The sequence below is a fragment of the Syngnathoides biaculeatus genome, chromosome 14 (genome assembly GCF_019802595.1).
Source record: "Syngnathoides biaculeatus isolate LvHL_M chromosome 14, ASM1980259v1, whole genome shotgun sequence".
Taxonomy (NCBI): domain Eukaryota; kingdom Metazoa; phylum Chordata; class Actinopteri; order Syngnathiformes; family Syngnathidae; genus Syngnathoides; species Syngnathoides biaculeatus.
In genome coordinates, this window is record NC_084653.1 from 26,892,899 (window position 1) to 26,918,159 (window position 25,261).

The 25,261-nt window shown below is 44.4% G+C and overlaps 1 protein-coding gene across 13 annotated transcripts in view; it reads left to right on the forward strand.

Moving 5' to 3' along the window:
* Nucleotides 1-24,956, forward strand: part of mycbp2 (MYC binding protein 2) — a 67,165-nt gene extending 42,209 nt beyond the window's left edge. For 5 of the 13 annotated variants that reach the window (XM_061842703.1, XM_061842706.1, XM_061842709.1 and 2 more), the window contains 33 exons: nt 689-913; nt 2,205-2,337; nt 2,428-2,553; nt 4,538-4,783; nt 5,917-6,021; nt 6,674-8,302; nt 8,389-8,558; nt 9,941-10,188; nt 10,277-10,444; nt 11,081-11,238; nt 11,325-11,524; nt 12,032-12,181; nt 12,266-12,426; nt 12,503-12,659; nt 12,740-12,964; nt 13,052-13,117; nt 14,346-14,585; nt 15,079-15,168; nt 15,251-15,331; nt 15,428-15,694; nt 15,782-16,065; nt 17,273-17,369; nt 17,450-17,569; nt 17,645-17,746; nt 18,893-19,021; nt 19,093-19,225; nt 19,304-19,407; nt 19,658-19,846; nt 21,132-21,239; nt 21,345-21,554; nt 21,619-21,726; nt 22,657-22,822; nt 23,286-24,956. In XM_061842703.1, coding sequence (XP_061698687.1) covers nt 689-913; nt 2,205-2,337; nt 2,428-2,553; nt 4,538-4,783; nt 5,917-6,021; nt 6,674-8,302; nt 8,389-8,558; nt 9,941-10,188; nt 10,277-10,444; nt 11,081-11,238; nt 11,325-11,524; nt 12,032-12,181; nt 12,266-12,426; nt 12,503-12,659; nt 12,740-12,964; nt 13,052-13,117; nt 14,346-14,585; nt 15,079-15,168; nt 15,251-15,331; nt 15,428-15,694; nt 15,782-16,065; nt 17,273-17,369; nt 17,450-17,569; nt 17,645-17,746; nt 18,893-19,021; nt 19,093-19,225; nt 19,304-19,407; nt 19,658-19,846; nt 21,132-21,239; nt 21,345-21,554; nt 21,619-21,726; nt 22,657-22,822; nt 23,286-23,401 — 6,711 coding nt within the window. In that variant the 3' untranslated portion in view covers nt 23,402-24,956. The remainder of the gene's footprint in view (nt 1-688; nt 914-2,204; nt 2,338-2,427; nt 2,554-4,537; nt 4,784-5,916; nt 6,022-6,673; nt 8,303-8,388; nt 8,559-9,940; nt 10,189-10,276; nt 10,445-11,080; nt 11,239-11,324; nt 11,525-12,031; nt 12,182-12,265; nt 12,427-12,502; nt 12,660-12,739; nt 12,965-13,051; nt 13,118-14,345; nt 14,586-15,078; nt 15,169-15,250; nt 15,332-15,427; nt 15,695-15,781; nt 16,066-17,272; nt 17,370-17,449; nt 17,570-17,644; nt 17,747-18,892; nt 19,022-19,092; nt 19,226-19,303; nt 19,408-19,657; nt 19,847-21,131; nt 21,240-21,344; nt 21,555-21,618; nt 21,727-22,656; nt 22,823-23,285) is intronic. The other 8 variants (XM_061842707.1, XM_061842715.1, XM_061842713.1 and 5 more) reach the window with 6 other exon arrangements.
* Nucleotides 24,957-25,261: the final 305 nt, after the last annotated feature.

The following is a 25,261-nucleotide window of genomic DNA, read 5'->3' on the forward strand; positions in this document are numbered from 1 at the left end:
GTGAAAATTGCTGGCAAATTAGTTGTTAGTTCTGTCATTTTATAACGGTGGCTCTGAAAGTTTTAATGTCAATTTATGATGGTGGCTCTGAAATCCTGAGAAGAATGGAGGAAGCCTCCGTTGGATCACGGACGTCAGGCTGGTCTTCTCTAGACGACAAGCGAGTTGAGCACTACTGCTCCAAGCCAACTTGTGCTACTTTTGACTTAACCGCTCCCCAAGACAAAATGAAGGAATAATTGGTTCCACTCAATTGACAGATTAACGCTCAGTTTATCACTAATACCTAGAGACTTTTCATTTATTTTCTAACGTCATAAATTTGAAATCAGAGCAGTGGAAGGTGTAAAATTTTAAAGGACATTTCCACATTTTGTTTTACATATCCCAATACTTTTGTCCATATTGTTTATATTACAAGCGTATGTAGTATAAAGTTTTTAAAACTTGTTTTTGCCGAGATTGGTTGTATTTCCTCGCAGAGTGTCCTTTTTTTCATTTAACTGCAGAATATAAAATATTTTTGAAAAATAATTCCATCCATCCGTCTTCTGCCACTTATCTGCGGTCGGGTCGCTAACCCTAAATAAAGAGATTGAAATGTGTCTAGTTTGAAATGATGCTCTGTTGTGCATTCTCCCTCTCTCTCTCTCTCTCTCAAACGAATCCCCGCTTTTCCCTCTTGCAGGATGTCAGGGGCCAGACGGCGGACACCACAAAGGAGGTGAGCAGCGGCCCTTCCTGCGAAGTGCCCGCTCGGGTGCAGGGCGGGGCAGGGCAGGGCGGCGGACCGGGGCTTTATAAGGTAGTGAAGACCGGCCCCTCTGGTCACAACATCAGAAGCTGCCCAAACCTTAAGGGTATCCCTATTGGAATGTTAGTACTTGGCAACATGGTCAAGGCCATAGGCGAGGTACGCACTCATCCCAAATGCAATATGTCTTTATGATGGCTGGGCTTGATTACATTTTTTTTTTTTTCTGGTCGTGGACTGCACTGATCAAATGTAGCGAATCCGCTCGCAGATAAATGTCTTTCTGAAAAGAAGGACTGAATTGTAGGGTGGGTGTGTGCTCTTTATCTCTCGCAATTTCTTTCTAATTCTGGTGTGTGCAGGTAATCTTATTGAGGTTCAGCAAGAATCTCATCAACATTAATATTTTTACAATTGCTGTGGTGTTGAATTGAGCATCATTCTTCCCCCACTCCCTTTCTCTTTGGTTTTTGGCTACCATGGTGTGTCATGCTGTTCATTATCCTGAGCCGCGAGGTCCAACCAGCGCTTACTAATACCTCCAATCTGTGTTCTGTCCCCCCACCTCTTCCCACCCCCCAAATAACGTAGTGTCTCAGGAAGTTGAGTGCATTTAACTTTCATTAAGCAACTGCACAACGAGTAAGTTTTGCTTGTGCCTCTCTGGTTTTGTTCCACAGTGTGGCGTGGTGACAGCAACAACAAAATGATCGAATCCTTGTGTTCTAATAATGTCGATTGTGTATTTAAATTGTTGTAGTCCATGTTGCATGTGAAAGATTTGCTGCGGTCCAATTTGTCTGTGCAGTGCACTGCGATTGATATAAAAATATAAGGTGGATGTGGTCATTTTGACTGGGGTTGAGTGTCTTAACCATTCACTATTTGACACATGAGGGTGGAGTTAAACTGCAAATTCTGAAGTCGAGCGCAGTCCCCCGAGAGTGCGGCACATTACTTTTTGTCCAAGTGAATCTCGCGACGTAACTTGAAATTGTTAATTTGGCACAAGATGGCACCAAAGCAAAATTGATATTTGTGAATGCCCAACTGCGGATGTGTGGGACTTTACTGGAACCCGACGCTTTTATGGAAAACATCTCTCGGCCCTAAGCTTTAACCATCGAATGAAAAATATACCAGTGCAGTGTTCTTGTACTGCACGATGAATTCTTAGGTCACTGTACCAACTAGCTTTATTGCACAGCGTTTGAAACGTTGCACATCAATAGCGATGTAAACTTAGAAGACCTTATCAGACGTTGTTTTCATCAGTTGACATAACCCTCTTCTGCCACAGAAATTAATACACTTAATGCCAGTTACTGACAGATGCAAAGTCTACATCCACTCTTATACGGTGTATGTTTTGTTTCAGGTTTGAGTATGAAGACAGAGTACGCGTTTGTTTGGTTTGGAGTTTGGATAAAGAGTGTTGTGTGTGTACCAGGTGGTCAACTCAGAGGGAACGTGGGTGCAGCTGGATAAAAACAGCGTGGTGGAGTTTTGCGAAAGTGACGAGGGAGAAGCATGGTCGCTGTCCAGAGACCGCGGAGGAAACCAGTACCTTCGCCACGACGAAGGTAAGCCGCATCCTCCATCGCGATCGTCATCATCACCGGATATCAAATGCAATCTCGTCCTATGTAACTCGATTCAATTCAATCTCACAGAACAAGCGCTGCTTGAGCAAGGCGCCCAGACGCCGCCGCCGAGTCCGTTCTCAGTGCAGGCCTTCAACAGAGCTGCAACGTCCAATGGAGCGCAAGGCTTTGACTATGGAATCTCCAACAACAAAGGTCAGCTAAGTGTTGAGAAATGCAACATTTTGACTGCTGTTGTACTGGGAAATTGGGTCGACACTCACTTTCCACAGCGTTAGGTACACCTGCACCCAGGTTTTTAGTGCTCAATTTTAATGAATGATTAGAAACCATTTTTTTTAAGTTACTACTGTGAGTCATTTTTTCAACATTTTATCTTAAATGTTTTGTTCTAATTTTAACACCTTAAGCGTAATTCATTTTTTGCTCTGCTGCGTCCCGATTCTTACACCAATCTGGCGAGTGGCTTTGACTGCAGCAACATGCGTTTGGAAATGTTGATGCAGTGCAGTTGTTGACCCCTGCTAACATTCGGCACAACAGACACATGGTTAAAATGTAACTTTTAAAACTGAGAGTTAGTGTATCCTACTGCTGGAAAACCAGAAAATTTACATTTTATAGTGACTACTCGGTTCTCGAACGGCTCTGTTCTCGAACAAATCGGTTTACGAACGAAAATTTCTGTGAAATCTGCCCGACCAGCTGACCCACGCAGCCTCTGTACGCAGATGTGTCCCGGTAGCTACATTTACTGACTTTTTTTTTTTCTTCCTTTTGCGGACTATTAAGTCTAAGTGACACTAGATAAGTTCTTTGGGAAAAGAAAAGAACTTCCAGTGGGCGAGTCACCCCCACCGAAGAGATTTGATACAGTAGTTGATAGTTTTGCTTTGCTTTTTTTCTTGAGAACTTTAATAAGGCTCTGTTATTGTTGTATAAAGTTATTCTTCACTTTTGTTAATAAAAAAAAAAAAAAAAGTTTACATGGCTGGGGACCGAGTCGCAACAGAAACGGCAATGCACTCCCAGCCTAGCCTACTCTACTACTAAAGCATGCATTTCAAGCAAAAAATAAATATATTTCTTCAATCATTTTATAATAGAAAGTATTTAAACCATACATGTATTCCCACTATGCAGTTTGTTATCAAGAAAAGCTAAAAAAAAGGCTTTAAAAAGGCAAATTTTTTAGGCTTGGAACGCATTATTTCTTTTTCCATTAGTTGTAATGGGAAATGTCAATTCGGTTTTTGAACAAATCGCTTCTCAAACCGTCTTCTGGAGCAGATTTTGGTCCAGAACCGAGGTTTACTGTAATTGAAAATTAAATCCTCAGGGCTCCGAGCAGTGGAAGCTGTGTATTCAATGAAAGGCTTGGAAAAACTAGAACAATGCCGTGATGTTGAGTCCAAATGGTCCTACATCTGGGGCTGCAAACACTACACCTACACTCAGGCCACTAGCAGTCTACATACAGCCACGTCATTTTTAATTCCAGAGCAGAAATTACACTTTTACCCTGCTGTCAAATTATGTTGCAAGCAACATGAGAGTCAGGCTCACTTTTCACAGCAACGCCTGCCTGCCAGAATTTTGGTAACCTTATTTAACTACAATTAGAAAACAAATTCCCAGTACGGTGTGGTGCATTTTGTAGAGCTCTGCAAACTTCAACTACAGTAATAGATAATAGATATCGCTGAACAGATCAGTCATTACATTGTGCAAGTGTACCTAACGAAGTGACGCCTCGGACTTCACTTTAACTCACTTGATCCTCATCAAAGTTGAATTCAAGCCTTTGTCCGCTTTTTTTTTCTGTAGCCAATCCACAAAACTTTTGAGTTATGCCTTTTCATTTTGCACTTTGTGGATTTGCATGAAACTACCACCGACCCATTCGAACGTGAGTTTTGGATATATTTATGCCCGTTCGAGCTGCTGTTTTCGATAAACGACGCCCCCGCCTGCCTCTGCAACGCCGAGCATAATCGCCGTCCGTCTCTGTGTTCCTTCCGTCGGCCTGCTGCGGTTTTGCCGGGTCGAGCCACTCCGTACTTGTCGCACTCAAAATGTCCCCTCACCCCTGTGGTGCCCCTTGCCCCCACCCACTTGCCCCCCTGCACCCATAGTTGAAGCTGTAGTTTCTCCACCTCCTGTGTCTCCGTGTTTGCAGGTGACCGTCTGAGCGCCATACTGAATTCCATTCAGTCTGGGCCCTTCATCTCAGCAGCTCCCTCCTCAGTGTTTGAGCAAGCTGCGCAACCTCCCTCCTCTTCTTCCTCTTCCTCTTCCTCCTCCTCCTCCTCCTCCTCCTCCTCCTCTTCCTCCTCTTCGTCCTCCTCTTCCTCCCTTGTCCACAGTGCATTTGTGTTTGGACAGTCCCCCTCCCAAGTGTCTCAGGCACAACCACAGCTTCTGAGTAAGTGCATCCAGTGATTAGTCAGCTCCTGATGTTTTTTTTTTTTTTTTTTTTTTTTTTTTTTTTTTAAACCTTCCCCATTCGTTTAGAATGTGTTGGAAGGCATCACATGCGCTTATGTGTTGGTCCTTCAGTGGGAAAACCTTTTAACAAGCTCACCGGTCTATCATTGGATTATCGTTGTTTTCAAAAGTAAAAGGCGGCCGCACTGGATTGAAGTAAATAAACAGCATTTCCTTCAAATATGGCCTCAAATAAACGTCACTTCTCGGGTGGACACCACCCTCTGGGGGAAAAAAAACTAGTTACCTTTATTAGGACTAATAACAACATGTCTCGGTTTGTCTTAACTGCAATAAATGTAGCAGACATAAAATAATTACAACTTTAAAGGAATATATTTTATGTATTTTAAAAGGCATTTGAACAGCCACCTAAATGAATAAATACCTTCGGCCTAATCGTACTCTTTGCAGTGGAGTAAATACGGTAGTCACGTTTTTAAAGCAAGAATTTGAATGCTAATTGTAGACTAAATGTCTTGTTAAAAAAACACATTTCTTTGGCATGTGCTGACTTAAGAGGCTGAGTTCATTGATTTTTTTTCCTTGCTTTGATGATTAGTGAAACCTTTATGTGCATTTTGCCTTAATTTGTCTTCTCTCCCATTTCCATTCCTTTGAGACTTTTCATCGGCCACCTTGGCCAGCCGAGAGCCTCGCCGCAGTTGTACACAAAACTACTACTGCTGCTCCTTTTAATTATTCATTAGTGTCGCCGACGACCTCTGTAAACGGGAGTTTTTTGTTTTTGTTTTTTTTCCTTCCAGCCTTTTATACAAATACATAGCTGAGTGAAATTGCCGTTGGACATAACCCAATTGAGCAGCTCTGCACTTTTCAGACATTTTTCGTGTAATGCTGCTTTTTTTCCCTGCCTTAACATTTTTTTTCTGTCAGTTTCACTTAATTGTATTGCCTCTTTCAATTTCGCCATCTGGATTGAACCCATTGCCTCTTTTGTGCTTTCTCTCTTTCTTTCTCTCTCTCTCTCTCTCTCGCTTTCTGACTCTGTTGGCCTCCTTGCATTCCATGCCTTTGTTTGTTTACCTTGCCACTTGTTTTCCGCCGTAGATGATTCACCACGCAGCCTTGCTTCTCGCGAGCGTGCGCGCAAAACCGGCGTGGCCGCAGCCGGGCATGCCACCGCTCTCTCATCTCTCGCTCTGAGGCAAAAGGGTGGGTAGCCCAATCACGCACGGCCCTCCCTGAGACCGTTTAGAGGTCGTGGGGAAAGCGGGTTTCTTCCCTTGGCTTTTATAAACTTGTCATGAACAGTTTCTAATTGGGTTTCACACCCCGCCCCGCTCAAAAACAAACAAACAAGCAAAAAAGTCTTGACTAAATGTTGTAATGACGAATAAACCACTCAATACATACTCATATGCTCATTCATTGTTTTTACCTTTCATATCAGTTTGCAGCATCTTTTTTTGTCACATATCAGAATGTTATGTTGTAGCTCAGTTTATTAAAGGGGACTTATCATGTTTGTCTTTTTTTTTTTTTTTCAGAGTTATACAATCTTAAAATGTTAACCTTTCATGTAAGAGATTCACACAATGACAACAAGTACAACATCTACAATAGCCCATCTTAAACATTTTTTCTGACACTTTTCTGAAGAAACTTTCCTGGCACCGAATGGGGAGGCGAAGTCCATATGTCAATTTTCCAATTTTCATAGGGTGGATCAGCGCTGCAGCTCAGCCACTACAGTATATTTTGAAAAATACATAGCCTTTCAAAACATCTTATGTCCCTTTTAAAATGTTTGTAATGTTTTTTTCTCGAGTTTCTGCTGGCACATAACTGAATTGTTGGCATTTAGGTGAGCGAGGGAACCTGGTGTCGGGTGCAGCATCCTCCAAACACCGACAGGAGAACCGATCGCCCAAACAAGAAAGGCGAGGGAGCTCCATGTCCGAACACGGCAGAGTCAAGACTGGTCAAGAAGGGTCGCTCTCGGCCAGCGAAGCCCTCATTCTCCGCTCCGACACGGCCAAACTGCGTTCCGACTCTCACAGCCGTTCTCACTCGCCCAATCACAACACACTGCAGGCCCTCAAGTCAGACGTCAGAACGTCAGGACATCGGGCTGAGTCGCCCAACGCAGGCTCCCGATCCTCCTCACCGAAACAAAAAGGGGTGTCTTCTTTGGGCCGGTCCAGTCCTTCCAGCACCACCTCCCAGCATTCCCCGTCAACACACCACGAAAAGAACGTCCCGTCTAAAGTTAGTTCGTCCTCCAAAGCCAGGCTGGAACCGCCAAGAGAGCGATCCAAGTCCGATTCCTACACTCTGGACCCAGACACTCTTAGGAAGAAGAAGATTCCTCTTACTGAGCCATTAAGAGGCAGGTCTACCTCCCCCAAACCAAAAGTGACTCCCAAAGATCCAAACCAAGACGTCGTCAGTAACACCGACGGCCGCGTTCCTTCACCCCAAGTGACCCAAGAAAACCTGCACAGTGAGGTGGTGGAGGTGTGTTCCTCCAGTGCTCTTCTTTCAAATGAGGATGCTAACGATGAGAACGTGGAGGTGCCGGACTCTGAGGAGGCTTCGTGCAAGGTGCACTTCAGTATCGGCAAGGCGCCAGTCAAGGAGGAGCTGGAAAGCCGCTCTTCGCCCAAAGTCAGCCGCAAAACCTCCAGTCGGCACGCCCGGCCAAAGAAGGACAAACCCGGACCTCTTTTCAAAGGTGAGAGCACGCAGAGGATATGCGAGCCTGCCAAGCAGGCCATGTCCCCGTCTGTGGCGGAATGCTCCAGGGCGGTCTTTGCTGCCTTCCTGTGGCACGAAGGTATCGTCCACGACGCCATGGCCTGTTCGTCTTTTCTCAAGTTCAACCCGGATTTGACCAAAGAGCACGCCCCCATCCGCAGCTCCCTCGGAGGGCAGGGGGCCGAGGAGAAGGAGAACAAGCTCAAGAACCGTCACTCCCTGGAGATTTCCTCCGCACTGAACATGTTTAACATTGCTCCGCATGGGCCGGACATCTCCAAAATGGGCAGCATCAACAAAAACAAGGTTCTGTCCATGTTAAAGGAGCCACCGTTGCCGGAAAAGTGCGAGGACGGCAAAGCGGACGCCGTCTCCTATGAGATGACGTCCCATCCGTCCATGAGGGCAAAATCCATCCTGCCTCTGACGCTGCAGCACTTGGTCGCCTTCTGGGAGGATATCTCCTTGGCCACCATCAAGGCAGCGACTCAGAACATGATCTTCCCCAGCCCGGGATCGAGTGCCATCCTAAAGAAGAAGGAAAATGAAAAGGACAGCAAAAAAGCCAAGAAGGAGAAGAAGAAGCGGGAGAAGGCAGAGGTGCGCCCGAGGGGAAATTTGTTCGGAGAGATGGCGCAGCTCGCCATGGGCGGACCGGAGAAGGACACCATCTGTGAGCTGTGTGGCGAATCTCATCCTTACCCCGTCACCTACCACATGAGACAGGCCCACCCAGGTAAAAGGAGAGAAAACACGTTTGTACAGAGTTGCCACGGAAGTGACTCATTCCCAAAAGGGATAACCAGCTCCTCCTCTCCTTAGGCTGTGGCCGCTATGCCGGAGGCCAAGGGTACAACAGCATCGGTCACTTCTGCGGCGGTTGGGCTGGAAACTGTGGAGACGGCGGCATCGGAGGCAGTACCTGGTACCTGGTGTGTGACCGCTGTCGGGAGAAATACCTGCGAGAGAAGCAGACTGCAGCCAGGGAGAAGGTATCCATTTCCGTCTCTTTTTTTTTTGCGTGCCGATTGTGCAGGCAACAGTGAAACTCGGGAAGCCCAGACTTCACCTCTGTCTTGAGCAGACTTCCTCTGGCTCCATGGGTGGAGTTCATATATTCATTGATGTGACCTACAGTAAAACCTATAAAATGCAATTGAAAAAGGATAAATTGGGAGTCAGCATACACGTCACCATTTGCAGTTCAGCTGTTGTAATTGGCTCTTCCTGACATTGTGCTGTAAGATCCGATCACCAAAATGTCAGAGAAAAGCCTACCAGAACAGAAACTTTTTATTCAGCGTTAATCAGTGTCAGGTTTGGGATCCAACCGCTGGACTAAATATGCCAATGAAGGGACAGAAGAGGTCTTCAATTTGGCTCGTATGCGGAGAAACAGCTGCAACTCCATCACCCGTTCTGAGTCAGCCTTACCGGTTGTCCCTCATTTTATTCGTTTCTCAGGACAAAAGGAGGAACAGATGTCAATACCAATACAAAGAGGAATACGCAAGTAAACATTTATAACAATGGTGTTGAGGAGTATCTGGTTTGAAGTCAGCAAGTTGGGGCATCACTCCTCAAGGTGTTGCTGGGTCACACTCCAGGTCACACTCTGGCCTCGCAAAGAGTGTGATTCGGGAAAAGATGATAGAAACAAATGCATGATAAAACAATATTTCTAGCAATCAGAGGTACTTTCATTGGTGACCAGGTCTTTTTTTGATCCCCATTTCACAAGCTTGAAACTTTCTAGATAATTATGAACACAGCTCCATCCCCAGTTTTAGGTGTGTGCACATGTGCAGCTGCATTATGACAATTTATTTTGACTTCCCCTTTTTACTTTTCAGTTGAGTAATGAAGGTTACGGGTCAAAAGTTGTAAAATAATTTATCTTTGTCTCGTGGTTTCATCACAAAAACCTGGCATTTGAACAGGAGTTTTTTTTCCCCGGAAAACTGTATTGATATTAAATCAGTTGGCATTTTGAGTGGTTCATTTGGCAAGGTTCACATAGCTGGTTGTGTTTCATCTAGCAACCGGTTTGGGATCAGTTTCAATGCACAATGGTCCTGTGGGAGACGTGGGAACAGTCCTGGTTGCAGTCAGCGCAGATGATTAAGTCCCAGACTGTTGAATGGGGTGTCGAGTGGGAACTCATTCCACAGCAGCTGAACGACGATGCACAAACAGCTGTTTAAAACACTCAATTGCGATTGAAGCTGTGCTGTTGTCAGCTGAGGTGGACTAGCTATCCCAGCTGACTCCAACCATGGGGGAAATGAACAGAGGCACTGCCGAATTGTCCATTGAGAATTTCTTTTTTATTGTCCGTCCGACTTGACTTACCCCAATCTCCCGTTCTTGCTAGGTGAAGCAGTCAAGGAAGAAGCCCCTCCAGGTGAAGACCCCGAGGGCCTTACCCACCATGGAGGCCCACCAGGTGATTCGGGCCAACGCCTTGTTCCTGCTGTCACTCAGCAGCGCCGCCGAGCCCAGCGTGCTGTGCCATCACCCTCCCCGGCCGCTGCATTCCCAGCTGCTCCCCAGTCTAAAAGAAGGCGTGTCGGCCGAACTTCCAAACAAAATGAGCTGCCTCTACCTGCAGACACTCGCCAGGTGGCAAAGCCTCTCTATAAATACTGTGTAGCCTGTATTGTACAGCTTAACATCTACGCATAACAATTAGTACGCTTTTGTCCTCAAGGCAACACACAGAGAACTTTGGCGCCTACCAAGACGACAATCTCTTCCAAGATGAGATGAGGTATTTGCGCTCCACGTCTGTTCCTGCGCCCTACATTTCGATCACCCCCGACGCCTGCCCTAATGTTTTTGAGGAACCGGAGAGCAACATGAAATCGATGCCCCCCAGGTAAACACGGCTGCTGTTTGGCCATAACACTCTCTCATGGTTACAAATCAGTCCCCAAACATCAAGGTTGACATGAGCCACAAAAAAACAAAAAACATTCCTGAATTTGATTCTGAATTTATTCTGTCCAATTTCTTACTAAAAGTCTGAAGTGCTTTCCAGATCTGTAATTATTTTATTTGTATGCCCTCACACGAGATTGTGATTTCCCAAAATGTTTGGCTTGAAACTACAGTACAACCTCTGTTCTCGACCACAATCCGTTCCAGAAGGCAGTTCGAGAACCGATTTGTTTGAAAACTGAATCGCTAATTCCCACGTCTGCGTACAGAGGCTGCATTATACACAATACCAGCACGCGTCGTGGATCAGCTGGTTGGGGCGCGTGCGTTATGTTAATTACGGGTTTTTTCTCAGTGCGTTTGAGTTTACAATAAGAGAGTGCGTCGTAGGTCAGCTGGTCTGGCCGCGTACGTTCTGTTATTTCCGGGTTTTGTTGGGGGCGTTCAAGTCCCGATTTTCATTCATAAACAGAAGCGAGAATGTCTCGAAATTTTCCATCATGAACCAATATGTTCGAGAACAGGGATGTTTGAGAACCGAGGCTGGACTGTATGTCCAATCTCTGCCTTTCAGTCTGGAGACAAGTCCGATCACAGACAGCGACACAGCCAAGCGCACCGTTTTCCAGAGGTCTTACTCCGTCGTGGCCTCCGAGTACGACAAGCAGCACTCGCCCTCCCCGGCTCGAGTCAAAGCTGTGCCCAGACGCAGAGTTCACAGCGGCGATGCGGGTGATTCGGCTTAACCCGCTGAATATTCGTGTAAGCCGTTCAGCGTCATTTCTGACGACCTGTTTTTTTTTTTGTCACCGATCCAGAGGTGGGATCTTCGCTATTACGCCACCCGTCTCCCGAGTTGTCCCGGTTGATCTCCGCCCACGGCTCCCTCAGCAAAGGCGAGAGGAACTTCCAGTGGCCCGTGCTGGCGTTTGTCATCCAGCATCACGATCTGGAGGGCCTGGAAGTGGCCATGAGGCACGCGTTGAGGAAGTCCGCGTGCCGGGTCTTTGCCATGGAGGTACAACAATTACTTCTCCGATCTCCAGTTTTGTTTTACTGTTAAACAATGCAGCAGAATTTCAAATCTGTAGGTTGTAAACACGTTCCGTGCACACTGTGAACGATTCCGTTCAGTGCAGACACGGCTTCTCTAATGACGACTCACATTCCGATATACTTGCATGCGGTCGTTCCACAACGTTCTGAAAAGCATAGTCGCTCGTTTGTTCTGCATTGGTTTGATGTGGCATTATTCCCAAAAAATTATTCACTCAAATAAAGGTTTTTCGGACACGGTCACAGAAACAGATAAAGGATGTGACAGTGTCCATAGAGGCATCCAGGCTGCAAACTGAATTTTTAAAGCCAGTCCAGTCTCTGAAGTGTTAAAAATACTATCGTGCCCTGACTACAAGTGAATTCTTCAATAACACCAGTATAGTGTAGCCAACATATTCAATATGAAAAAACATTAAATATGAGAGTGATGTTCATGGAAACTCTGGTTTTTGGGTGCCCCCGTCAGGCCTTCAACTGGCTCCTGTGCAACGTCATCCAGACCACTTCCCTGCATGACATCCTGTGGCATTTTGTAGCATCTCTCACTCCATCTCCCTTTGAACCCGACGACGACGAAGACGACGAGAACAAGGGCAACAAGGAAAACCTCGAACAGGTGATGAGTTGTTCAAAAGTATTGCTTTTAGGGAGCGCGGTGGACAGCATTTCCTTCAGCGGTGGTCATCTTCACGCCTCACAGGAACAAGACCTCGGCGTTTGCGAGCACCCGCTGTCCGACATCGTCATCGCAGGGGAGGCGGCTCACCCGCTGCCCCACACCTTTCACCGCCTCCTTCAGACCATCTCTGACCTCATGATGTCACTCCCCAGCGGAAGCTCGCTGCAGCAGATGGCGCTGAGGTACTGTGCCTCCCTCCTTTACGTCCTTTCCAGTTAAGGCTTTTTGCAACTGACAGGTTGTCTCGCGCACTCGTAGGTGCTGGAGTCTCAAGTTCAAGCAGTCGGACCACCAGTTCCTCCACCAGAGCAACGTCTTCCACCACATCAACAACATACTGTCCAAGTCTGACGACGGTGACAGCGAGGAGAGCTTCAACATCAGCGTTCATTCGGGTTACGAAGCCATCAGCCAGGCAAGGAGAAAGCCAGCACTCGGGAAGGGTTGCCGAAATGTCGCAGCACGCGCCGACTCTGACGCGTCAACGCTCAATAGGATCTCTGCCTGGTGACCTGCCTGAAGGACCTCACCAGCGTGGTGGACATCAAAACCTCCAGCCGTCCCGCGATGATCGGCAGCCTGACGGACGGCTCCACCGAGACCTTCTGGGAGTCCGGAGACGAGGACAAGAACAAAACCAAGAGCGTCACAATCAGCTGCGTGAAAGGCATTAACGCCTCCAACGTGTCTGTTCACGTGGACAACTCCAGAGACATCGGGGTAAGGAAGGAAGGGGGTGGGGCGGTTTTTCAAGAGACTTGTAATCTTTTCATTTGAGCTTAATTTTTTTGGACCTCCATTCTATAGAACAAAGTGACCTCAGTGACGTTCCTGTGTGGAAAAGCAACAGAGGACCTCTGCAGGATTAAGCAGGTGAGACAATGAGAGAAACAGTCCAAACACAACAAATGCTACTTTTATGATTAAAATATTACTTTTTTTTTTTTGTCTACAACCTTCGACATTTTCTACTACTGCACTTTCATCAATAGCACAAAAGCACTAGATTTTTAATAACGTGAAAATATAATAATAGTCATAACAATACTATGCATAGATATTTTGATACAATACCTAGTAGTTGTACTGATATTATATTGTACTGCATTTTAAAAAAAATTCTCATTTTTAAATGTTACAAAAATGTATTTCTTCATATAGTGGCCACATTAGTTTATGTACTCATACGTTTTCACATTGTCAGAAATATTTAGGATTATACTTTTAAATGAAACATTTTCTTTTATTATACATTTTCTATAAAATAACAAATATTTGTACAGTATAATTTGTCATATATTTTTCAATTTAAGATAGTTATACTTAAATACTTCAACTGCAATATCTTGCTCATTTTATCATACTTATTTATATTTTAGTCATATATTTTGTTTAAAATTTATTTTTACAAATCAATATTTTTACTTTTTTAAACTATCCACTACAATATATATTGGTATTTTAGTAATATTACATTACAACAATCTACTTTGTAATTTACAAGTACAGTTTTAAAAAATGAATTGTATAGATTAACTCTTAATTTAAAACACCACCACTGTGTTAGCTTGACAATACAATGTACAATGATGCCTCGGTTCTCGACCACAATCCGTTCCAGAAAACGCTCCGAGAAGTGATTTGTTCGAAAACCGAATCGATGTTTCCCATTACAATGAATGGAAAATGAAATAATGTGTTCCGAGCCTAGAAAATTGGGCTTTTTAAAGCATTTCTTTAGCTTCTCCTAATAATAAACTGTATAGTAGAAATACATGTATAGTTTAAATACTTTATATAATAAAATAATTTAAGAAATATATTTATTTTTTGGTTAAAATGTACGCTAGGCTGGGAGTGCATTGCCGTATCTGGAGCGACTCGGCCCCCAGCCTTGTGAACTTTTTTTATGGACAAATGTGCAGAATAACTTTAAACAAGCAACTTGCCTTCTTTTGGAGCTCAAACTCAAAAATACATGTAAAAGTAATAATAGGCACTCAATTGGGTTGTTGATCTTCAAGTGGACAAATAATGCACGTGCTAGTTTACTGGTTGTGTTCCCAGCGAGGACCCTAAATGTAACTCTTTCCCATCTTAGGTGGACCTGGACTCGCGTCACATGGGCTGGGTGACGAGCGAGCTCCCTGGGGGCGATCATCACATGATCAAGGTGGAGCTGAAAGGGCCCGAGAACACGTTGAGGGTGCGCCAGGTGAAGGTGCTCGGCTGGAAGGAGGGCGACAGCATCAAGATCGCCGGCCAGATCTCGGCCAGCGTGGCCCAGCAGAAGAACTGCGAGGGCGAAACGCTGCGTGTGTTCCGCCTCATCACCTCACAGGTAGTCGGAAACGCACGTACGTGATTGCAAGTGTGCGAGAAATTGTCCATTTTGCTCCCAACAGCAGCACAAATCGAGTATATTGATTATCTTGCAATCAATGTGATACTATCAGTGTTGCAACTCAAGACATGGCAGGATTATTGTAGTACCAGGAGTGACTATCTAATTCCAACTACAAGTAAACAGAAGGATAAAAATTAGTATTAAAAAAAGTCATAAACTATTCTGTAATAGTTACTGAAGTTATTTCAGATTTAAAAATGTATTTCTGCAAAAAAATACAATCAATGTTGCACTTTATTGGCCGTTTTTAATGTTTTTTGCATTATCTTTACACATTTTGTATATTGATTTTTTTTTTTTTTTGTGTATTATAATTTTTTTTTTTTTTTTGCGCATGTTTTTGATGGTACCGCTACCTTTCTTCACGATGTAGTTGGGGGACAAAATTCACCTCTGGTTCGACTGCATTACATTTATTTTATTTCAGGTGTTTGGGAAGCTCATCTGCGGAGATGCGGAGCCGACCCCGGAGCAGGAAGAGAAAAATCTGCTGTCGTCTCCGGAAGGAGAGGAAAAGGTCTGCTGTGAGAAGTTCACCATGTGTACTGGTCGAACTTTTTAGTGAGTCCTCACTTGATTGATTTTACATTTTCCAATAGGTACCATCAGACGCGGACCTCAAAGAGCACATGGTCGGAATCATTTTCAGCAGGAGCAAACTTACCAACCTCCAGAAACAGGTCAACTTAAAGACATAATTAACACGAGATTAAACTAACTATTGAAAGACATTGACGTGATTTTTTTCGTTTTCTTCTTCCTTTCTTTCTTTCCAGGTGTGCGCTCACATCGTCCAGGCCATCCGCATGGAGGCGACGCGTGTGAGGGAGGAGTGGGAGCACGCCATCTCCAGCAAAGAGAACGCCAACTCGCAGCCCAGTGACGACGACGCCTCCTCGGACGCTTACTGCTTCGAGCTCCTGTCCATGGTGCTCGCGCTGAGCGGCTCCAACGTGGGCCGGCAGTACCTGGCGCAGCAGCTGACGCTGATGCAAGATCTGTTTTCGCTGCTGCACACGGCCTCGCCGCGAGTGCAGAGACAAGTGAGCGAGGCCCAACATGGTCAATCTTTTCGTGTCTCGGCATCCCCGCTGTAACATTCCACGCTGTGCGCTCACGGCTTTTCTCAGGTGACGTCGTTGCTCCGACGGGTCCTTCCGGAGGTGACGCCGGTTCGGCTGGCCAGCATCATCGGGGTGAAGTCTCTGCCGCCGGCGGACATCAGCGACATCATCCACTCCACGGAGAAGGGCGACTGGAACAAGCTGGGAATCCTAGACATGTTCTTAGGCTGCATTGCCAAAGCGCTCACCGTGCAGCTGAAGGCCAAAGGGACCACCATCTCCAGCACTGCCGGCACGGCTGCCGGCAAAGGGGTGACCACCGTCACGCTGCCGATGATCTTCAACTCCAGGTACGTTGGCTCCCCCTGGTGGAAGGACGTTTCAGTCTACAAGCATTGTTTTGCTTTTTTATGCTCAGTTACTGCGTTATTTTAGGTATTGCTGCCTTCACTTTTGTAATCAGTATTGATGGGGCAAAAGTGACAAAAGTGAAGGCAGACCCACACTCAAACACCAAGAGAAGCTCAATCCATATTCGGCCAAAATTTACAAACTCATCAGAAGGATACAGACTGTTCATATCCGACATTAGCTGGTCAAGACTTTTGGAAGGTAAAGAGATGAAATGCTGCAAAACTGATGGGACAGATGGATAATGCCGACAAACATGTTGCTGTACTAAAAAAAAAAAAAAAAAAAATCAAGAAAGTCACCTGATCTCAACCCAGTAGAGCATGCGTTTCACTTACTAGGCTCAGATGTGATTTTTCCGTTTATAGATGGAATTCCATTTCTTTAAATTGCATAGATAAAAAAATATATATATTTTTTCTGTTTTTCTGCAATATTCTGACCGTAAGCCGTGCCAGAATCCACACTCGTTCATTTTTCCGATCCGACTTTTGCAAACAAGGCAGAAAATGTGATACATGTCTGTTGATTGGTCGAATGTAGAACAGGAACGTAATGGGCCCATTTGCAAGTGAACACAATTGCGGCACTTGAGAGCAAAGACCCTTTGCGAGTGAAAGAAATTGATAGAAACGTCAAAAATAACTTTCGATGGGATTGGATGCAACGAGAAATCGTCGATACCGTCGGAAAGAAGGAAGTTTCCACTCTCAAAGTGACTTCATTCGCAAAATCGATCGACCTGGTAAAGCATTGTGCAAGCGCTGTCAGGATATTATTGACTATCGATCAAGAGATTTCAAGGCATTGGAAGTTCACGCCAAACGACAAAAACACGTCGACAAATGGAAGCAAGGAAAGCGAACTTTTCCGTAGCTTGCACGTTCGGATGTCAAGCCAAGGCCAACAAACCTCACGAACTTCACCCGTTGTTTACTTCCACTATTCCCGGTATTGAGAGGCAAGATCCACTGAAACAACCAAGCCCACTTGCAGACAGGGTAAAAATGTACTGATAACGAAAGATGACGTTATTAATTGTTGTCAAATTCATGCGTTTCAATCATTTACCTGGCTGACGTGTCACGGGATGGCTTTTTTTTTTGCAATCATTCTTTCACTCTGCTCTTTTTGCGTCATGTTCAGCTACATCCGGCGAGGGGAAAGCCACTGGTGGATGAAGGGCTCCACCCCTCCCCAGATCGCCGAGATCATCATCAAGCTGGTCAAAGACATGGCAGGAGTAAGCGCGTTTTCTTTGCGATTTTGCCCACAAGTTTGCCGCCGACGTTCCTTTCAGGTGGCCTTGTCGTTTGTTCACAGGGTCACCTTTCGGACGCGTGGTCACGAGTCACCAAAAACGCAATAGCCGAGACGATCATAGCGCTCACCAAAATGGAGGAGGAGCATCGGTCCCCCGTGCGCTGCATTGCGACTACGAGGGTACGCGGTCAATAAGCGTCTTTTCTTTTTGGGTATGAATGCATTTACGTGTTTTTTTTTCTTTGTCGGAGCTAGCTGTGGCTGGCGCTTGCTTCTCTGTGTGTGCTGGATCAAGACCACGTGGACAGGCTGTCTTCTGGTCGATGGATGGGCAAAGACGGGCAGCAGAAGCAGATGGTAAGAGTTGCGTAACAAGAAAAAATAATGCTCTTGATTGAAAAAGAAAGAATAGATTTATAGATGGGTGTAGCGTTTGCCGTGGCTTTGGGACCACCTTAGCTAATAGGAGCTCAATATTCAACCACAAACAAAATTTCATTCACATAAGTTGTTTTTTTTCCAGGATGATATATCCAATAGCACTAGAGACACTTTTTCATTGGAAGGAACAAAATATGTTACGAATAATACAACCGATATGAATTACTCATTATTCGATGTAAGATTGATAAGATAAAATGTCAATAGGCATCCATCTTTTCTACAATTTAAACCGGTTCTCAACAGTCTTAATAGAAGATCTCGGGATATACTTTGGTGTAAATACACAAAAGATGAAGATTTGCAGAACATGCAACATCAACTTTGCTGCACACTGATTGAATTTCACTGAACAGTTTCCTGTAATGACAATAAATGGCATTAAATGCAGTTTTATTGCATTCACAACTAACAAACATTACCAGAAATGACCGAATGACAAATTCTCTACTTTACTTGCTTAGGGTTAGGGCAAGCACTCCACATACCCAATTCTCTATCTATCTATCTATCTATCTATCTATCTATCTATCTATCTATCTATCTATCTATCTATCTATCTATCTATCTATCTATCTATCTATCTATCTATCTATCTATCTATCTATCTATCTATCTATCTATCTATCTATCTATCTATCTATCTATCTATCTATCTATCTAAACAGCTTAAAAAGTCGATTTTCTATATTATGTCCACTTTATCTAATTTTTACAAATCATGTTAATCAAAAATGTTTGCACTGCTGCTCGCCAGAATTTGTGGCCCACAGTCAATATGTATCCCAGAACAAATATAAGAACAAGATGGCAAAAAAATATCATCAGAATTGGGAGATGTTCGCAATCGTTGCTTTGTATTCAATATGAAATGAATTCAATTTAAATCACTTGCAATTAAATTCAAAATTGAAGTTAAATTCAATTTATGTTACTTGCAACGCTGGTGGATTGTTTTCACATCCATAGAATCTAGGATGCAATACAGGCGTGTAGACAAGAAGCTGTGTGACAACAGCATAAATGTGGAATCTTTTTTTTTTTTTTTTCTTTTCTCCACAGCCAATGTGCGACAACCACGACGACGGCGAGACGGCGGCCATCATCCTGTGCAACATGTGCGGCAACCTTTGCACCGACTGCGACCGCTTCCTCCACCTGCACCGACGCACGCGCTCGCACCAGCGACAGGTCAGCGTCCGGCAGCTCTTTTCCAACGCCCCTCAATGTTTGCTTACCGCTTTCGCGCTGGCGGTTGTCAGGTGTTCAAGGAGGAAGAGGAGGCCATCAAGGTGGACCTCCACGAAGGCTGCGGTAGGACCAAACTCTTCTGGCTCATGGCTCTGGCTGACTCCAAAACAATGAAGGCCATGGTGGAGTTCAGAGAACACACAGGTAAGCTGGCGTGCTCGGCGCGACGCAGCAGCGGATGCTCCGTTTTCCCATCTAACCCGGGTGGACGTGTTTTTGCAGGTAAGCCTGCATCCAGCAGCTCGGACGCGTGCAGATTCTGCGGAACGAGGAATGGAACCGAACTGTCGGCGGTCGGAAGTGTCTGCTCCGATCCCGACTGTCAGGTAAAGCATCTCGGGGATAGAGAACCATTTGGTTCAGGTCGAAGGGCCGGTCTGATCGTGACTCCGACGTTCTTCTGTCCTTGTGTCCTTGGGAAAGACACTGAACCCCAACATTTTCCTCTCTGCGTTAAACCCAGCATATTCGCCCAGGGTTTACTGCACCTTGGTCTTCTGCTTCAAAGAGCAGAATTCATATCCATAACTTTTTTTTTTTTTCCTCATTTCTCATTTCCCTATTTTTCTCCCACAGGAATACTCCAAACTGGCATGCAGTAAAACCCACCCGTGCGGGCACCCGTGCGGCGGCGTCAAGAACGAGGAGTCGTGCCTCCCGTGCCTGCACGGCTGCGACAAGAACACGGGCTGCTTGAAGCAAGACGCCGACGACATGTGCATGATCTGCTTCACCGAGGCGCTCTCCGCCGCCCCCGCTGTTCAGGTATCTCGTCCCCACGAGGAAACCGCAGAATGGAAGTGGGGGTGATTACACGGGCGAAGGCGTCCATCATTCGGTGGACGATGCATCTCCTTAGTAGGACCGTTTGAGGAAATACCAGAGATAAACGTTGAATTTAACATGATATGTAAAATATTATTTTAAACTTAAAGTGTTTCATCTAACAGCTCCTCCTCTATTATATTTGATAACAGGTGTCAAACTCGGAGCCTGGGGGCCAGATCTGGGCCCCCACATGATTTTAATGTGCCTCGCGAAGGCAAATCAAGTGTGTCAACTTCCATGATTTTGGTTCAAATCAGTACCAAAATTTCAAATTGTCACATCGTAAGTGATAACGTTGAGATGTTGCAAAGCAGTTTTGTGTTACCAGACATCAACAGCAGTTGACAACGCCGTTACCCTTGATTTCTGATTCCAAAAGTAGTTAATACATTTCATGTGAGAGGTGATTAAAGAGTTTTTAGTTACAGTCACAACACCCCTTTTTGGGAAAACTGTAACTACAATGTAGCGCGTAACAAAAGTGACTTTGAAACCCCCGTTTTTGACGATTCAAAGTGTGTAGGAATATTGTTTGTTATCTACAAGACGATTTTGGGTTTATGCAGACGGTGTTCCATTAGACGCTGACGTGGTCGCACCATGTTTTGTGCACGTTTTTGTTTAATGTTTTTAGTTTTCAACTGCGTTTTCTTCAGACATAGTATAACACATCTTATTTTGTTTAATATTATTCCCCAGAAATTATTACAAATTGAGCCGTGCACCCTCCCCCCTTCTGCAGTTGAGTCAAGAAATACCCCGGACCACAGAAAGTGGAAATATCTACAGTTATTTTATTACTTTCAAATGCAGTTTTCCACAAATAAAGGCATCCTTGCTAGTAAATGTACTCGATGCAGCTGTGTAAATATATTCCCATGGTCACTAAAAAGTATTTTTTTTAATTAAAATTAGCAAATGCATTGTTTTAACCTTGTAACATAGTTGCCAAAGTACTATTTGAAGGTTTTTGGAAAATGAGGAAAAAATGACTTTTTAAAAAAAATGTTGACTTGGGAAAATAAAAATTTAAATTTTTTTAATTCATTACAGCAAGTGAAAAATGACAAAAACAACCCATTTATACAAATATCTGAAGTTGTGCAACTCAACTCAACTGCACCCTAAAATTTATCTTGTTTACATCCCAGGCAAATGTGCACTAGGCTCTTTGATTCGTCTGTCTTTTAAATGCTTTTTTTTTTTGGGAAATTTTCCCCAGCTGGATTGCACTCACGTGTTCCACCTTCAGTGCACCCGCCGCGTGCTGGAGAACCGCTGGCTCGGGCCCCGCATCACTTTTGGCTTCATGTTATGCCCGATTTGCAAGGTAACGCGACCGCAGGGGATTAACGGCGTAACAAAGAGGCGACAGTTCCTCTTTCGGTTCACCCCATGCCGTGCGAAACCACCGTTCCGATGTTTTATCCTTTAGAACAAGATCAACCACTCGGTGATTAAGGACCTGCTGGACCCCATCAAGGAGCTCTACGAGGACGTGAGGCGGAAGGCCCTGATGAGGCTGGAGTACGAGGGCCTCCACAAGAGCGAGGCCATAACCACGCCGGGCGCGCGTTTCCACAACGACCCCGCGGGTTTTGCCATGAACAGATACGCCTACTACGTCTGCTACAAGTGCAAAAAGGTTCGCCTTGAGCGAAAGCAACGTAGACGTGGTCGAGACAGGAGCCTGACGTGTTTCTTTTCAGGCCTATTTCGGGGGGGAGGCGCGCTGCGACGCCGAGGCGGGGCAGGGCGACGACTACGACCCCAGCGAACTGATTTGCGGAGCCTGCTCCGATGTCTCCAGGGCTCAGGTAAACGATATCCGGGCCGCACCCTGCCTGTGATGCGAGATGTCGTGCGAAACCAACGAAGCAAAGAAGTGACTGGAAAAACAGGCTGCAGTAATTTAGTGGGTTTATTTTATGAATGCAACAGTTTTATTCAGGTCACCTTCAAACTGCGTTTGTTAGTAACAGTGCTTGACAGCTCAGCTTGGGACAAAAATCCCCTTCTTTCATTTTGATGAAGTTCCGACATTATGATTATTACTCTATTTGCATAGGTTCATCGTCATTCCAAAGACAGTTTTAAAGGGTAAAGGATTTAGAGTCATTTCCCTCAAAAATCACCACGGAATTTTGGGAATATCCAACATTGGACAAAGTTTGAAATTATATATATATACACAGTACATCCTTGGTTCTCGACCACAATCCATTCCAGAAGGCGGTTCGAGAAGTGATTTGTTCGAAAACCAAATCAATATTTCTCAGTACAATGAATGGGAAAAGAAATAATGCGTTCCAAGCCAAAAGCATCAGGCTTTTCAAAGCATTTATTTTTTTTGTGAACTGCATATATAACTGTATAGTTTAAATACTAATAAAATGATTTAAGAAATATATTCATTTTTTTGCTTAGTAGGCTAGGCTGGGACTGCAATGCCGTATCTGTAGCGACTCGGCCCCCAGCCTTGTAAACTTTTTTTGTATTAACAAAAGTGCAGAATAACTTTAAACAAGCAATAATGAGGGGGAAAAAAAGAAAAAAATATATATATATATATATTTTTTTTTTTACAAAAGTAACATACAAAAACTCGTAACTCGAGTTAAATTCTTTGAAATAAAACAAAAATGCAAAAAATGCATAAATGCTACTGGAACAGAGCATTATTAAATTAAATTCCTTGTGTGTGTTGTGGAAATATTAAAAATCCTGATGTGCGTGTCACGGACCAGATGTGCTCCAAGCACGGCACAGACTTCCTGGAGTACAAATGTCGCTACTGCTGCTCGGTGGCCGTCTTCTTCTGCTTCGGCACCACGCACTTCTGCAACGCCTGCCACGACGACTTCCAGAGGATGACCAGCGTTCCCAAGGAGGAGTTGCCGCATTGCCCCGCAGGTGCGCGCCAGCTCTTCTTCTTCTTCTTCTTCTTCTTGCGACAAAACAAAACATTGGAACCTCTAAAGTTTGACAACCCGAAAAGTTGTGAGCCAGCAGCTTTTGCACAAAACAAGACCAACTTGTGTTTAACAACTTGGTGCTTGCGACATGTTTGTCCATTTTCATCATGTTCATGTCAGAAAGTGAAGAAGAGAAAAAAATTTGACCTCATCGCGGCTGGGCCCTCTTGTAACCCCCACGTCACACTTCCAGTAACAATCCATCCATCCATCCATTTTCTTTCACTTAACCGAAGTCGGGTTGCAGGGGAGGCCGAGCTTCCGTCTCCACAGCCACCTCCTCCAGTGACCGTGCATTCTTGTGCGTCACGACGTATTCTTACACCGAATGTCGACCGTATCCATTAAATGTCGAAAACCCAAGACTGAAGTTGTAATCTTCTGCCCATCTTTTATGACAGGGCCCAAAGGCAAGCAGCTGGAGGGCACCGAGTGTCCCCTGCATGTGGTCCACCCGCCCACGGGGGAAGAGTTCGCTTTGGGCTGCGGCGTGTGCAGGAACGCGCACACCTTCTAACCCAGAGTCGGGGCCCGTTAGGACGCCTTCTCGTTCGCCGCGACCTCCGGCCGGCTGCTGAAGCGCATTCAGCATGTGAAGCTTGCCTCCTCCCTGCAGGAAACGTGCGCAGGTTCCCGGGCGAACCGAGAGCCCGCAGGTCCGCTCTCCTCCCGACCCGGTCGGTGTCCGGGCTCCGCTTCGGATCCTTCGGGATACCTGAGCGGAAAAGTAGACAAATAATGATTCCAAAAAAAATATACACGTAATAAAAGAAAAAGCTGTGGCGTGTTTGCATGCGGCCGTCGTATTCCCTCGGCTTCTCTCCACGCTGCAACTCCTCCTGATCACTCAAATGGAAAAAAAAATAAAATAAAAAATCTGTCATGTAAAAAAAAAAAAAAAAAAAAAAAAAACAGAAGTAACGGCCGTATTTCCAGCTTCCTAATTATTATACATTCAAAATGTTGTTGTATGTAAGACATTTTTCGTAATCTTGTACAGTATTCTTCAACTGTCAAGTGCATAAAAAAAAAAGTTGTCGGGTAAGACTGTTAAAAGAATGTTTGGAAGGAAAATAGTGTACGATTTATCTAATCTTGTATATAATGCTACTATTCAAATTAGCTGTATTCTGAACGTTGCTACTTTTCACTTCACGTTTCTTTGATATATTCTGGGTTATGTTTTGAGCCAGAACTTTTCATGAAGTGCAATACTGGGTGTGCCTCCTGTTTTGCAGCTGTTCAAAAAAAAAAAAAAAAAAAAACACGAAAAAAATCTATGGAATGTATGTCAATAAAGCCACTGTACATTTTTATACAGTCGACGGTCCTGTCACGTCTTCTGTTGGCGACGTTGAGGAACGGTGGATGTACGTCCCGATTTATTTTCCAAATCTTTTCTGCGATACGAACCAACAACAAACCTCAATGAGATTGACGACAGCTAAAAATTTTCACCGGTCCGCCGTCACACCAAATTATGTTTTTGTAACACTTGGAATGCTTTGGGAGCTCAGGCGGTTGGGTTCTTTTAGAGGGGAAAATACCAATTAGATAGAGCATAATACTTTTGAATCTGCACTGTAATGTCTGGTGGATGGACTTGAATGGTAATAAACCAGTTTGTATGGCAAAGTTTACACACATTCTTTTATAAGGAGGCGTTAAATGACTTCTTCCTATATTTACATATTTTAAAACTGAAGCAGACCCGAATGTGTGCTTTTTAGTCTCTATCGATGATTTGATTAATCAAAATCCCATTAAAAACTATGTCATAAGTGTTTCATTAGAAGTTTCCAATGTTACTTCTGAACAAAAAGCAAGTGGATCTTAAATTTGTACTTTTTTCATATTTAACCAATCAGATCTATCCAAGAAAAAAAAAAATACAAAACCCTACATAATTTGTGTCCACATGTTTGTTTTGCACTTCCAATTCACTGTAAAAAAAAAAAAAAAAGTTAAAAACTTGAAAAGAAGGGCATTTTATGACATTCGTAATGTCCTCCTCCAACATTGCTCGAACCTCTTAAGATTACGGGACACTCAGCAGCAGAAATTTCCAAAATCCATTTCAATAAAAGCTTTAGTGATGAATGTCATAGTATCAAGCAAGGCCTGCAGTAGGATTCCAAGTCTAGAGGTGTGGGTTTGTGCGTCCGGGTTGACCTGGCAGGGACCCGTTCTTATTTCAAAAAGGCTATACAGGTAGTTATTTTTTACCCATTCTGAATATATGGACTTTGTAAACCATACGATGTATATGTTCTCAAAATATGTATCGACCAACACCCCAAAGCTCTTAAATTTCAAAAATTGGTTATACTGTAGCCCTTTTTACATCCTGAAATTTCACCCAAAAGCTATAATTTTT